This window comes from Apis mellifera, linkage group LG14 (genome assembly GCF_003254395.2).
Source record: "Apis mellifera strain DH4 linkage group LG14, Amel_HAv3.1, whole genome shotgun sequence".
Lineage (NCBI taxonomy): Eukaryota > Metazoa > Arthropoda > Insecta > Hymenoptera > Apidae > Apis > Apis mellifera.
Window position 1 is genome coordinate 10,212,893 of NC_037651.1, and position 15,248 is coordinate 10,228,140.

The 15,248-nt window shown below is 29.6% G+C and overlaps 1 protein-coding gene across 17 annotated transcripts in view; it reads left to right on the forward strand.

Annotated features, from left to right (window-relative positions):
* LOC413569 (tyrosine-protein phosphatase Lar) overlaps positions 1-15,248 on the forward strand; it is a 202,672-nt gene that overhangs the window by 53,252 nt on the left and 134,172 nt on the right. For 12 of the 17 annotated variants that reach the window (XM_026445045.1, XM_026445049.1, XM_026445047.1 and 9 more), the window contains exons 1-2: positions 2,104-2,300; positions 4,349-4,455. In XM_026445045.1, coding sequence (XP_026300830.1) covers positions 4,432-4,455 — 24 coding nt within the window. In that variant the 5' untranslated portion in view covers positions 2,104-2,300; positions 4,349-4,431. Of the gene's footprint in view, positions 1-2,103; positions 2,301-4,348; positions 4,456-15,248 lie in introns of those variants that run through there. The other 5 variants (XM_026445055.1, XM_026445057.1, XM_026445061.1 and 2 more) reach the window with 4 other exon arrangements.

A 15,248-nucleotide genomic window follows, 5' to 3' on the forward strand; every position in this document is an offset into this window, starting at 1 on the left:
ACAAAAGATGTATTATTTTGTGATTTTATTTTATATTTTCTTATAGATTTCTTAATATCATTAAAATATTCTAGAATTTTTCTAGAATACTGATTTTTTTTTCAATATTTTCATTTTAAAAGTTAAAATTCAATACCTTTATTCCATTAAGTATTAAACAAATATTTTTTGAATATTTTAATTCGTGCATAATAATTTTAAAGTGTTAATTATATTTTAAAAGTGAACATGTTTATATTATAATTCAATTTTGACAAGAATATTTTAATTATCCAAATGCGCATCTAAAACTACAAGTAATTTTATTGAGATAAATATATATTTATATGCGTTTATGAAATTAATATTTTGAACATTATATATCTTATTTTTAATAAATTAAATTAAATAAATAATTTTTTTTTAAATTAATAATAATAAATCAATATTTATCAACAATTATTATATATTATCATACAATTATAACAATTATATTATGTATATTATTATATATAATTAACAATAATAAAATTTTAGAAAATTTTAGAAAAGTGTAAAAAAATAAAATCACTTACAGATAATAAAATTACAGGAATAAAATGTTAGATTTATATTTTGTTTTTTGATTTATAATTTATGATTTTAATTTGTCATTTTCTTAAATAAAGTTGAAACAATACAAATAACCATTCATGTCACTAAATCATAATAAAAATTCAAAAATCATCATTGTAATAACCTGCAACAATTTTTTCATTAGTTTAATATATATTAAATACTATTATTATTCAATATGATATTAATCTATATTAAATAAATATTAAATAAAATATTTGTAGAAATTGAATTAATTGGATTTCATTTCGTGCAAAATAATCTGCAATAAGAAATATTATATAAAAATAATTTTTATCAAAATTTTTTTGATTAAATCTATTTTTTGTATATTTTATTTATATTATATTAATTATATTGTTTTAATGGTATTACATCAAATATTTTTTGTATGTATTTTTTGTAAATATTTTTTCTCTCGATTTATTTAAGATTTTTAATTTAAAAAATAATTTATAGAAATAAAAAAATAGAAATAATTCTGTTATTATTCTATGTAATAATTATATATTATTTTATTTAAAATATTTTTCTTTTGAACTATTTTGTTTTTATATTGGAATAAAATTTAATAAAAAAAATATTGTTATTGGACAAAAAGAAGGGAGCTTAGATTTATTAGTTTTAATAATATTTATTAGTTTATTAATTAACAATATTACCTTGTTTTTACACTTTGAACTTTGGTTTAAGTATTTCTTAATAAAGTTTGGTTAGTTTATAATGTATTGGAGGAGAAATTTGTCGTTCGATACAATTGCTAGTGTAGTTAGTATCGCTATTTCAACGAAAGATGTCGTCAGTGTATTTAAATCGAACGTTTCTTCAAATATTTTAAAACAAAGTGAAATTAAAAAGATCAACAATATATTAAATTCTGTATTTCTGGGATTCTATAATTCAATATCTTAATTTAATTAAAATTTTATTCAAAAAAAAATTTTTATGTTTTTATATCTGTTAACATTTTTCTATTGCTACATGACTGAAATATTATTAATACTCATTTCTCTAAACAACAATTTTAAATTTCTTAAAAAAGTAATAATTAATATATTATAAAAAACAATAACATTTTTATATATTATAATCTTTTTTTATATTAACTATTCATAAACTATACGTTAAATATATTTCTGAATTAAAAAAAAAATTATATTTTAAAATGCAAAATTTTGTTTAAAAAAAATAATAAATCCATAAATCCTATAGTATTATATTTATATAGAAAAAAATATATATTTTAGTATGAAAAATAATAAAAACAGTTTATTAAATATTAATAAGTATTAATAAGTTTAGATTATTAATAAAATTAATAAATACAAATCATAATGTTTATAGTCTTTTTAAAAATTTTAATTCTTTTTTATTCATATAGAAATTTATTTAATAATAAATATAAAGTTTTAGAAAAAAGATGTAAGATATTATATTTTATTTCATTTATAAACAGTTAAATAATTTGACAATTTTATAAAATCCCGCGAAATATTAAGTAAGGGGAAGTAAAGCAATATGGCCGCCCAGTATCACAGCACTATGGCGACTTTCTTGTCAGTTTCCTAATTATTGCCTTTTTTTATATGTTTTACACGAATTTTTTAAGTCAGTGTATAGTAAATAGGTACAGTGTATGTCAGTTTACGATGTGAGGGTGGAAATTAGTTAATATTCAATTGGTCAGCATATATACGCAAGCAGTGGTGAGTGTTTTGCTATTCTGCACATAATCGTTTGTTCTGGCTTTCCATGGTCGCCCTCTAAACAAGAGGGATAATCAATTTGTTTACATCATGTATTGAATTGTTACTCCAAATCATTATTATAATCTGATACTTCGTCATATATGATCAAAGTTGAGATATAATGATACAAATTAATATAAAATGTCTATAGGCAAGCATGCATTGCTTGACAGTTGAACGCGTTAGAACATACATATAACCTCTTGCATCTTAGAATGCTTCCATTTGTACTTCATCTTCTTAATGTTCGTCATTTACTTTTACTTTATTATTTTTTTGAATTTTTCTCTTTCGAATGTTTCTTGTGATACATTATATTTGTTATTTGTTATTCAAAAATACTAATTTCGTATCTATATAATTTTATATTTTTCTTCGTCCGTCGAATGCTTCGAAACAAAAGTATTGATTTTGTAATATTCTTAAATAATCGTATTTCATTTTAAATATTTTGATAATTGCATTATATATTTAGCTAATATTATAATATTAGGAAATAGAATTCATAATAACAAATTTTATTTATTTTACGTTCTATTTAGAATTTTACTAATAGATAAAATATATATAAAATCTATTATATATTTTTATATTTTATATGTATAAAAAAATAGTTATAAATTTTATGTATATATATCATTTTAAGAATAAACATACAAAATCTTAATTCGTATAACATTCATTAAAAAAAGTTGAAGAAAAATGACAAAATTTATTAATTTTAATTGGATAAAATTAAGACATCACAAAAATATTGATATTTCCTATATATTTAATCAAATATCATATTAATATTTTTGAGAGACTTTCTTTTAATTATATTTAATTATGACGTTTAACTTTTTTTATATTAATATGTTTTGATTTTGAATAATGCTTTATTTTAATATTATGATTATCAATTCATATAGACATCATAAGTTGTTCCAAATGTATATAAATATTGAATGACACATATGAATAATAAATATGAATGTTGGATGATGTATATTTTGCATGAATTATTCTAAAATATTCAAATCTTTTTTTAAATAAAAAATTATATAGATTTTGTGTTATAAACTATTATTTTAGAAAGTATAATCATCTATGATATGTATTATATATTTAGCTAATATTATAACATTAGCAAATAGAATTCATAATAATAAATTTTATATTTTACATCTATTCATATATGCATATGTTTACTTATTTAATGTACAAGTACTATTTATTATTTATGTGTCCAATATAAAATTTATTTATGTCTTTTCATGATCCAATATCGGCCAATGTATTATGATCAACCATTTAATGGTAACTAATTCAATTTTTCTTTGTTTAAATCAATATAAATAACCCTCTCTATCAGAACTACGTTAATTGAATTTTTTTCATCATTAAAATATATTTCTCACTTTTTTATTCAAGGAATGTTCATGACTAAATTTGAACTGGTTATTTTATGGTATCGCATTAAAAAGGTCGTTGTTTTAAACTTTTTTATTCAATATACTTGTTTTTTTTTACACAATACTCATATATATTTTTTTAATTTTTTTATATTTTCATTTTTTCAATAATTTATCCTGCAGTCCTCTTGAAATTTAAAATAACTTATAAAATTGCTCGCTTGAGAATGTTCATGTATAATTCGAAGTTTTTAAATTTTTTTATAAATTTCTATATTTTTTAATATGTTTTATATATACATATATATATATATATATATATATATATATATATATATATATATACAGCATAATGATTTTTATTCCATTATTAATATTGCAATTTTGCAAATATTTTTTTTGTAACTCAAAAATATAACTCACAAATATAATTTTTTTTTAAATATTTTAGGAAATATATAATATAATATATTTTATTATGTATTATAAATAAAAAAATTATCTAATATGTAAGATGAGATCTAATTAATTCCAAATTAATTAAGATATTTTCATTATTTCTTTAATTATATTAATTCATGGAAATAAATTTTTTTTTTTATCTATTTTCAGATTAACGTGAAATAGGACCAATACTGAAAAGGAATACAGGTGCGTATCGACAGTGCTATACCAGGGGGGAATGTGCCATTTAGATGTTAGTCGCAAATCATCATATGGTTAGTTTCTTTTTATTTTTTTCTAATTTATTATATACATTTATTAATTAATATACACATGAATTTTATTAAAAATATTTACGCTTCTATTGAATTTACTTTACTAAATAATTTTTTTACATTGATAATATAAATATTCCTATAAATCAAAGAACGGAATAGTTCACAAATAAAATATAATTTTATAAGATTTATAGGTTTATTTAAATCGAGCAATATGTGTGCCATAAATCGCTTATTTTTCGCGTTATTTTATTGCTTACATAAAATGTTTTAATTGCGCGATAAAATATCAATTGTTTTTTCCATTCGTAAAACTCGTTAATCTTTATTATTCATATGTTTATTTTTTCGCACGTAATGTTACCGAATCATATTCATTCATATTTTTTTTTTTATTTAAATTTTATCTTAATAATTAGATAATATTACACAAAATAAAATCTCGATTAAAAATTACCCAATTAAAATGACATTAAATTTTGTTTTCTTATGATTCTAATATATGCAATTAATATTAATTGATATTCTTTGTGTAGTTTATCGAGATTTTATAAGATCTTATTATAAGATTTGTTATAAAATATAAGATTTTTTTTTCTTTTTTTTTACTTTAATAATTAAATCGTATTAAAATTATTTATAAAATTTTTAATCATTAATATATTATACATGCATTTATATTAACTTAATTCTTTTAATCATAAAATATTTAAAAATTTATATTATCTTTTCCCCAATTTCATTATTTATATAAAATTCTATTCATATAAATGATTTTATCGTTCTCGAGCAGTACGTTCTCCTTTATTTATATTAATTAACTATCGCTTTAATCTTAATCATCTCATAATGAATTACAGTTTTCAATAGAATATTTTAATGATATCATTCATTAATTTAATGTAAAAAAAAAGATATTTCATAAAATTAGAAATGCTTAGAAATATTCCAACGAATTATCCAAGACGTAAAATTAAAAGAAATAAAAAAAAAAAAAAATGTGGTACTTTACAAGATTCATCATTATTTTAAAATATGATAAAGTATGAAATCAAAATATATCTTTTCATTTTGTAACAATTGTTTATAAACCTTTCCGCTGTGTTACCATGTAAGATGCACGAAATGAAGGTAAGTCTATACCGACGTTACTACTTGTTACCGGCTTCCCCGTGATTACATTACCGACTGTGAAATAACCCATTGTGGGTGCAGTTCAAATGCTCCTTTATCAACTGCAAATTTACATTATAATTTTCCATTATGTAACCATAATGAATTCGTGTTTCATGTTCTGAAATACCGATTTCGATAAAAATTAGTATATTTCTTAAGCTATCTTTAATTTACTATAATCAATTTTGAAATTATACTCAGTTCAATCATTAATAATTACATAATGAAGAAATTTTTTTAAAAATTTCATATTGTCAAGATATCAGAATATTTTAGTCGGTCAATGGTTAGTTATTGATTAATTAGTGATTAGAAAAATAAGATCAACATAGATTACTTTCAAAACTTTTTAATTCAAATCGTAATGGAAATTACGTAATGCATAATATATAATAATATAATATATAAATATTTATCAAATAAAAAATATTTCGACAATATTGCGAAATATATTTCAATACATTTGTGTAATAAAAAGATACCCGAAATTGATATTCGAATAAGATTGTTATCTCATTTTTTTATTTTTGTAAAAATTCCCAATAGATTGATTCTATGAACATGATCATGATATGTGAACATCATCTTAGAAATATTTCTTAATTACGTTTTGTCAAATAGATAAAATTTTCAGTTATTTTTATTTTTAAAAAAAAGATATTAATTTTTAATTTTGCAAATATATTCAAATATAAAAATAACAAGTAATAATAAATAAAACATTTGTTTTATCATTAAAAGTTTATGTTTTTTTTTTTATCGATGGAATTCAACTGCGATATTGTGATATTATACCGGTAAAATAGAATAAAATAAAGAATGGAAAATGTAATTGGCTGCGTACAAACGATAGCGAAGTTTTTATTATTATCTGTTCTTTCTTTGCAGATTTCATTCGTTCATTAGACTTGAGTCATCCAACATTCACTAAGTTACTTCTACTTTTACCTTTCTCGAATTATGTTTATAATCTTTACTCCGTTTGCTTTGCGTGTATAATGATATAATATATTATTTTATAACGAATGACGCTGTTTCCCGGAAATTCTTTCTCTTTCTTATTTTCTTTTATAACTTCGTAAATTAAAATAAAAATAAAATTAAAAGTTAAAATTGTGTAAATAACGATTACGAAAAAAAAAATTAGTTAACGTAAAAATAATGCCGGTGTAATAATATTTTTCTTGACCGAAAAAATTGTTAGCTATACGATTTATTAAGCGAGTAACGACGAGGGGAAAAATGATGCATAGAACAAACGAAAGATCGGTGAGAGTATAAAAATGAAAGTATACGTAGGTTGTAGTGATTTAATGACTTTAATGACTGTGCGATTATGTCGGCCACAGTCACGGCGGGTTAACAGGCGATAAATAAAATGTAGACACGAGTAGTGGCAACATGCGATGATATTCTTTTTTTATATTTTATATAATTTTTTTTATTTTTTTTTTTTTTTTACTTTTTTCTATATTTCAATATTTTTTATGACTGAAAATTTACTGTATTTCCCGCGATACATCATTCATGGATTAATATATTATCCAAGCGGTAATCGCGTATAACGCAATATAATATATAATTATGTAATGTCAAATGGTTAAATAAACATGCGGACAGAGGTGAAAATTAGAGAATAAGCAATAAAGAGAGTAAATTTATACTCGTAGATCTTTTAGGAAAACGCCAGAAGATTCGAAATATACATTATAATCGCGAATCGCGATAGAACGTGAACTAAGTCATCGTGTAACTAGTGCCGGAGGCTGATGCTTCAGTACTGGCTTTGGGTCTCTCAGTTTGCCAAGTAATCCTACTCTTACCTTTTACCCCATCGTTTTCACTCGCTTTTGCTTCTCATCTTTCTTTCTTTCTTTCTTTCACTAGCTTTTCCAATCTCTGATATTTCTTGTTTTGCTCCCGTTTCGTTTCCCAATTCTTTCTCTCTCTCTGTTGATTTGCGTATTAATTAATTAAAATCTTTAAGAATACAGGTGACAAGACAAAATATTCCACAAAGTTTCTTCATTCATCAAGATTTCTGATACCGTTTTAAATATTATGATATTATTATTATTATTATTATTTTTAATATATATATTTTCATTATTTTGCCGTTACTTCTTATTTTATGACAAATCGGTCGAAAATAATTTATAAAATAGAATATCTATAAGTCATCCGTGAAACCAATCGTACATTAATATTCGTGATGTAACGTGGACTACATACACAGATACTATATATAACTATTAATTATTACTGTCCGTTATAATTTAATAATAATTTAATAAAATATTATAATTTAATATCGAAAACTTTTGTACTTGTTGGAATATATTTATTATTGATTATCGCATTACATTCGTAATATCTTTAAAATGCATGCATATTGACGGCGAAAACGGTGAAATAATATTAAGAAAATTACGTATACGTATCGAGTTAAACGCGAGCCAAGTTTAGATGATTTTAAATTGTGAAACGATCGATTACTCGGAACATTGTCGCTACTGTCCACCGAGTGAACAATGGACATTAGCTCTGATTAGGACATGCAACTGACACCGTGTACGTAACCTACTCTGTATTCCTGGTGGGCACAGAAGGTAGTACGTTCATGGTGATCCAAGGACCTGGTTCCATAATAGTATTAGTACAACGGCAGTGCTCACGGTAGAACGCCTAGGAACCATGCAATCATTGGCACGCGAGAGTGCGTCCTGTTATTGCTAGTGATAAGGACTACAATTGGGCCACCAATCGACTGCCGACCGAATCTTTTTAACTCCTCTAAATCGGTAAAACACCTTTTTCTTTTTCGCTCGATCGTACAACGGTGAGTTTCTTCTTCTTCTTCTTCTTCTTCTTCTTTTTGCATTCGATCTCACCGTTCATCGCATTCTTGGAAATAATAACAAAAATGTTTCTATTCCATTGTGTGTGTTGTATTGTTAGCAGTCGCATAGGAAACGAATTTAGTTGGATTGACCAAAATCTACTTACTTACCGGCAAATTGATGGCACTTGAATGTCGTAGAGCACGTACAATGAGGGTGGCGAAACACGTACGCGCCAAGTTGATGTGATTTAGTGAGAAGAGCCTGTTCGTTCCCTCTCTCGTATTGTTTTAAATAATAATTCCCGTCCCAGTTTTAATTTGAACGATAATAAATACGAATTTGTATTATGTGAAATAGGACAAAAATCGAAATTTATTTTCTCTTGACGATTTTTGACCTCGATCGACTAGGAGAGGATACTTACTCGATCGATACTTGATAATTCTAGATAATCGTGCCACACATACACACACACATATATGTATACATATATACACACAGCTATTTATGGTCATAGAGACATATGTATTCCAGACGGGTAAAAGGTGGGTTGGTAAATTTCAGAGCACACTCCTGAAACGTACCCAGTACACGTATGAAAGTGCAATAAAGAAAAGTGGCGTTCGTGCTTGGTTGAAACGCGTCGCCGTATACTCTTTTCTCGACAATTTATTTTCGATCAGGTGGCCATTGCTGATTAACGCGATAATGCCAGCTTTGTTCAACGATTAACGACGTTTTATCCAATTCCTCCCATTCCGTGTACTCTTCTTGTTCCGATAATCCGTACATTCGAATCCGGATAAGATTTAAAGAGCCATTCTCTCCAACTTACGCCACGCTTTTCATTTAAGCTTAAGCTTAAATTTTTGCGGGGAGAATAAATAAAATTTCAATATATCATATATATGGAAAATCATCGTATCCGATTAACAATTTCACGATTATCGGATATTTTTAGATTTTATTTTCGTTATGCGTGAATATAGTAAGAATCTTTTCGACACGTTTCGATGCGAAATCGTCTACATTTCGCATAAGATGCCATGCGTGTTTCTTTCGTTCACGATAATAAAGCTACCCGTTAGGATACTTTTATCTGGAAAGGAAGTGCACACTTTGTGCTCTTTTAGCTGAAGCTCGAAAGAACGGAATTCTTCGGAGAGGTTTCTTCCTTCTATCGTTCTTACGAGTATCACGGAAACCTACTACGGACGGAGGTGTCCTACATTAAAGATGGTGTTGAGTTGTTTGCTCCACTTTTGCCTCCCACGCCCTTTCCCTACTTCTCTTCCCCTAACATTTTTCTTTATATATATATATATCATTGCGTTCTGAATATTTTTCCTACATCGTCTTCTACATCTCTTTACCCTCCCCCCCTATTTTCTATCGCGTTCGAGGAAAAAAAGAAAACCATTGCTCCGAAATATTAATTAGACGGAATGGAAAAAGAGAGAATGGGAGGAGGAGAGAGGGAACGAGAAGGGAGAGAGAAATGGAGGAAACGTTAGGAGGCGTTGATTGGCGGCTAATCGTAAAACGGGTCGGAAAAGCTTGGAAGCTTGTGCGAAACTCATAGTTGGTAGTGCGGCCGTTAGAGATGGGGAAGGATTAAAGGCTCTTCTTTCGAATTTCACGTCAGTCAGCTGTACGTCGAGATAATCCGGGAGCGGTGTGTATTCGCGAGGCGCGTATAAAATAAAGATCCGTCGCTGTCGAGCTCTTTTCTCGTTTCCCGCTTAATAACGCTTAATAAACGACAACCGATGTCACGCGAGACGTGCTCGCTTTCCTCTCTTCTTTATACACCCACTCTGTCCTTCTTTTGCTTCCCCACTTTTATACGAGCAATGAAGCGGATTAAGCTCGCCACGTTTTCTGCCTAGGGCGCGTGCGACAAGGGGAAAGATCGGGAAGAAAGGTGGAGGGTCGAAAATTCGACGAGCCGCGAATGTTCCCAACCTTGCCTCGGCCATTCGACTCGGATTTTCTTTTCTGCCAACAGTTGTAGCAATTCCAAGTCGCGTTAGACTCCGACTTCCTTTCGGATAATAACGCTCGAGGGGGGGAGGGGGAGAGAATAAATACGTTAGGATGTAAATATAGGTAGGGGATCGATTTTCTTGTCCGTTCAAAACGTTGGCGCGATTACCTTAATTTTACGTTAATTACTTTAAGTAATTATGATTACAGATACTGGAAGAGTAGGAGGAAAATTGGTTCACGCGCAACTATCTTTTGTAACTTTCGACTTGGCAACTTGTCGGATGAGAAGTTGTTCTTTTAGTTACGTTGGAGAAACAGCACCCGTCATTTATTCGACTACGCTTTACGCTCCACGATTAATTAACGCCGTGAGTAAGAAAGATATAGACAAGCGATGCTAAATAGAGATAGTTTTTAATAAATATAAGTAGGTAGGATACGGAAATTAGTTTCGATTCATCGTCTTATTTCCCGATCGAGGATTAAAATTTTCTGAAAATCGCACGCAAAATCCTTTGTTTTATTCCGACATTTCTACTTTGCGCAGTCGCTTCTGTTATCGGATCGTTGTTGGAATGAATGGTTTATCGATTAATTTGCTCTTCTCGTACGTTGTACGCGGGAGCGAGTAATTTGCTTCTACGCCGATATAATTATCGTTTATTTTGAGAGGCTTACTTCAATGCTCGAGGGAAATATTCCTCGTTAAATTTATTTGGTGTATAACCTTCCTAGGTAGGAAGATATTTGACAACAAACCAAAGTACCAGGTGTTCCATGTACGACTAAACCGCAAGCCGTCGCTACGACCAATTAAACGAGGCTCTAATAATTTAACCACGTGTCGTTGCCCTGCCTAGATTTAACCGTGATAACACGCTATAGCATTCGACCTCTTCTATGCGACCAACTACAGGTAGGCCGGAGAGAGGGGTGTCGCCCATTGCGCCCACCAATCCCAAAGGACATTTTATGCTAACGTTCTAGCCTACTAATAATAACCCATTTTAGGAATGCTAATAATTATACGCGCTCTGGCTCATTCGCATCGAGTGAAATTAGTTAATGTCTTTGTTCCATATTTCGAATTTTCTTTTCTTTCTTTCTTTCTTTCTTTCTCTACCCAAACTGACGAATCGATACGAGGACAGATTCTAATAATAAGATTCGCATCTCTCTTTAAATACATTGAAAGCTTAATCAATTTGGTTTGTTCGACGAACAGTAAGACCTATGAATACTCTGTCGACATTGCCAAGCTTAGCGATACTCCTTCAATAAGCGTCCATTCGATTAATCAGTGTCTCCTCTGGTCGATAGTACAGAATTGAGGGGATTAAAATGATCCTCGAAATCGACGATATTCTATGTAATATCGTGGATAAAATACATATTTAATTACATCTTTCTTTTTTATCTTGTCCGAATTTTATCGCTTCCTTGTCATCATCGCGTAACCTGATAACAGATAATAGGGTTCCGAAACATCCAATATGCATTTCCTCAAATTTCCCCGATAAATTCAATACGTAGTTCTTAGCTTGGTATCGCTTCTCAAAAGATTTTTTTTTTTTTCTTGAAAACGATACCAATTTCCAAGACCCACCACGAGGAGGTGACTACGCAAGGGTCTCGTTTTTATGTAATTTTCCTCGAACTTTTTTAAGGAATGGAATAAAAAGTAGATAATGAAAAGAAGAAGAAAAAAATAGATAAACGCAATTGTTACACTTACATTTTTAAATCGGTGATTATTCTATAAGATTTCTCGTGGATGAGAATTCTACTCGAATCCTCATAGAATTCTGTATTACAATATTTCTCGTACAATACTTGTTTTTTCTTTTTTTCTTTTTCCTTTTTTTTTCCCCTTTTTCCTTTTTCTCAAAACGAATACATTTGGCTAGTGTTTGGTAGGGTTCTGATGCGGCTTTATATTTTGCTCTCTTCACGCGTGACGTCATCTCCGGAATACGTGAGTCGCTTTACGAATGACAGGACAACACGTAAAACCGTGGAAACCGTGGTATCAACGAGCGTAACGAGAACTATCCTAAGCCATGAAAGAATTTCATTTCGAAAGGAAACGTCCAAAAGCAGATTTACTCCCTCCCCATCCGTTCTGTAAATAAATTTTTCCAACCCAAGAAGAAGAAAGTTGTACTTACTCCTCGCATTTTCCGCGATTTCGTCAAACGAATTAATAAAAAAGAAAAAGAGAGAAAGAGACAATTGGGTAAAATGTTTCGAAGGAACGCTCGTGCGGATAAATAATGCAGAGATCGTTATCTCTCTTGATCTTGTGTACAAGATCGATGGAAGATACGTGTTTTTTAGCTAAGTTATCTTGGCTCTCAGCTATTAACGAACGGGAACAGATATAGGGGAACTTAAGAAAATGAATGGATTTTAATATCGCGAGCTTTGCTAGGAAGTTGTAGTTGGACGGAAAATCGCAGACCCGCTAAGCTTTATAGATTGTAGGTTCAAGACTCTGTCGAGTAAATCATGGCATCCTGTGTCCGTCAGTTCGTACTTGAAGGTGTACTAGGACGCAGCTGCCTCGTTACTCCGCCGGATCATCCCGGGGGATTAGCGATACTTCAATAACACTGCCTTCGCCGCCGTCGCCGTTTGCGACGAGTTTAGGCTATGCCATGTGTGCACCGTCGATAGAGAATGGTTTATACGAACGAACAGGAAAAAGATTCCCTTCCTTCGTCGCATTTTCGACTCGTTCCATTCCATCTCTCAGGCGGTATGAGAATTTTTCAGATTTATTTAAACTGCGTTCTCATCGTGGAAAAAATTTTGCACACAATTTTGCACGTGTATCTAAAATATGAAAAATCAATTTTCGAAATTATCACTCTCGAAACAAGAAATTTAGAATTTCAAGAAAAAGATCGATCGTTGGAGCTTTTATGATCGCGCCTCTGCTTGCGCTTGTGGACAAGAAAGAACATCGGAAGACGGGGAGACTGACTTTCGTGTCAAGTAGCGAAGCTCGTGCATTCTACAAACGAAACTAATATTCAGCGTGCTAGGTTTGACAAAAAAGAGGAACGGAAAGAGAAAGAGAGAGAGAACAATTGGAAAATAATAGTGAGCAGATTCTAGATAATCTTTGAATAACTGCAGTCTTCTATATATATAGTGAATTTATCGAATTTTATTGTCTCATTGCTTAAAATAAATATGAACGAAACAAAAAAAAAGAAAAAAAATATTTGAAAGATCTTCGATGCTTTCTTATTTCCTTTCTTTGTTTCTTGAGAAATCTTTTGTGATTCCGTTCGGTTTACGGTTTTAAAAACTTATTCGTGGTTTATTTCTCCCGTTTGATCCTTTTATTTTTAGGATGCTCGCATGCTTGGAAATCAATTTTTCCTTTTCCATTTCGTTACAAGAATAGCAGGAAAGGAAAATAAAAAGAATTTCATTTTTACTACTTTTTCTTCAAAAAAAGAAAAATCTTATTTTTTCTATACAATATAATATTCTAATTTTATAGAGTAAAAAATACATATGAAATTGAAAATATATATTTTCACGTGTTTTTTTACCTGTTTGTAGGAATCAAAGCCTTCTATGCTTCTGTTTTTCATTTCTCTTGCCTTTTCACTACTCCTCTTGAATGTACGAGGATTTAGCATGATTTAACGTTTTAGCTTCCTTTTTTTTTCTATTTTTTTTTTTTTTTTTTTTTTTTAAATATATATTTTTCGATTTATCCTTTGCAGAACACGTTCTATTCAACGTTCGATCTTTTTCATTTTACAAATAATAATCGAAACACCACTCTCTTTTGAACTTTCAAATTAGGATTCAGGGAATTTGGAAACAGAGAGCAGATAGTTGCTCAAAGCCAGGTAGATGTTTGACCTGCAGGCAGGTACGATCAACAGAACCCGCAGTTTACATAGGTGTGTAACATTAGCCGACTCTGAGTAAATATGCATGCTTGTAGCACACCTGATTGAGTTACTCTATAAAGTCTAGGTTCTCGCGTGACGTGTATCGTGAACGAAACTGCAAAGAATAAAACGATCGTTCGTTATTTTCTCATTAAATCACGATTAGTGATCCTATTTATGGATTTTCTCCCTTTCCTTTCTTCCGGCATTCTTTGGAACAACGAACTAGGACAATTTTCCAACGGGAAAGTCGATATTTACCTGCTCGGTAAAAAGGTACTCTCTGTATAGAGATACTCTGCACACGAGACACACTTTTACTTGTAAATGCGAGATTTTTCGATCGACGCCATCCGTATCCGATGATTCCAGTTTATCGGCCAATAATTCGATCGAATTCGCACACGGAATTTCTTTAACACGACAAACCTATCGTTATGGATGCCATTTTCATTGCTTTATTAAAGCGGAAACCTTTTTTGAATTTCATCCGGTTTTTTTCCCCCTTTTTTTTTTTTTTTTCATTGTTTCAATTCAACGAACGCAGCGGCGTTTGACGTTAAATCGTTAGGTACGTGCGCCAGGTACGTGCGCTAGGTAAACGCAAGGTCGTTACCAACACTGAAAGCCAAGTCTCGTTAACCATTCCTAACAGGCGAATACGAAGCGTCCTGGCATTGGATTTGATGCCTTGTTCGAGAATCTCTATTACCTACGTGATGTCTGGAGACATTTGCTAACCCGTGCGATACACAGTCAGATAACACGCGAACGAGAGATTCGGTTGAAGGACTGGCGGAAGGACGTCGGGTGGTTGCGATGCTACCCCGAATGTTTCGCAAACGTACAATGTATGCACAATTTA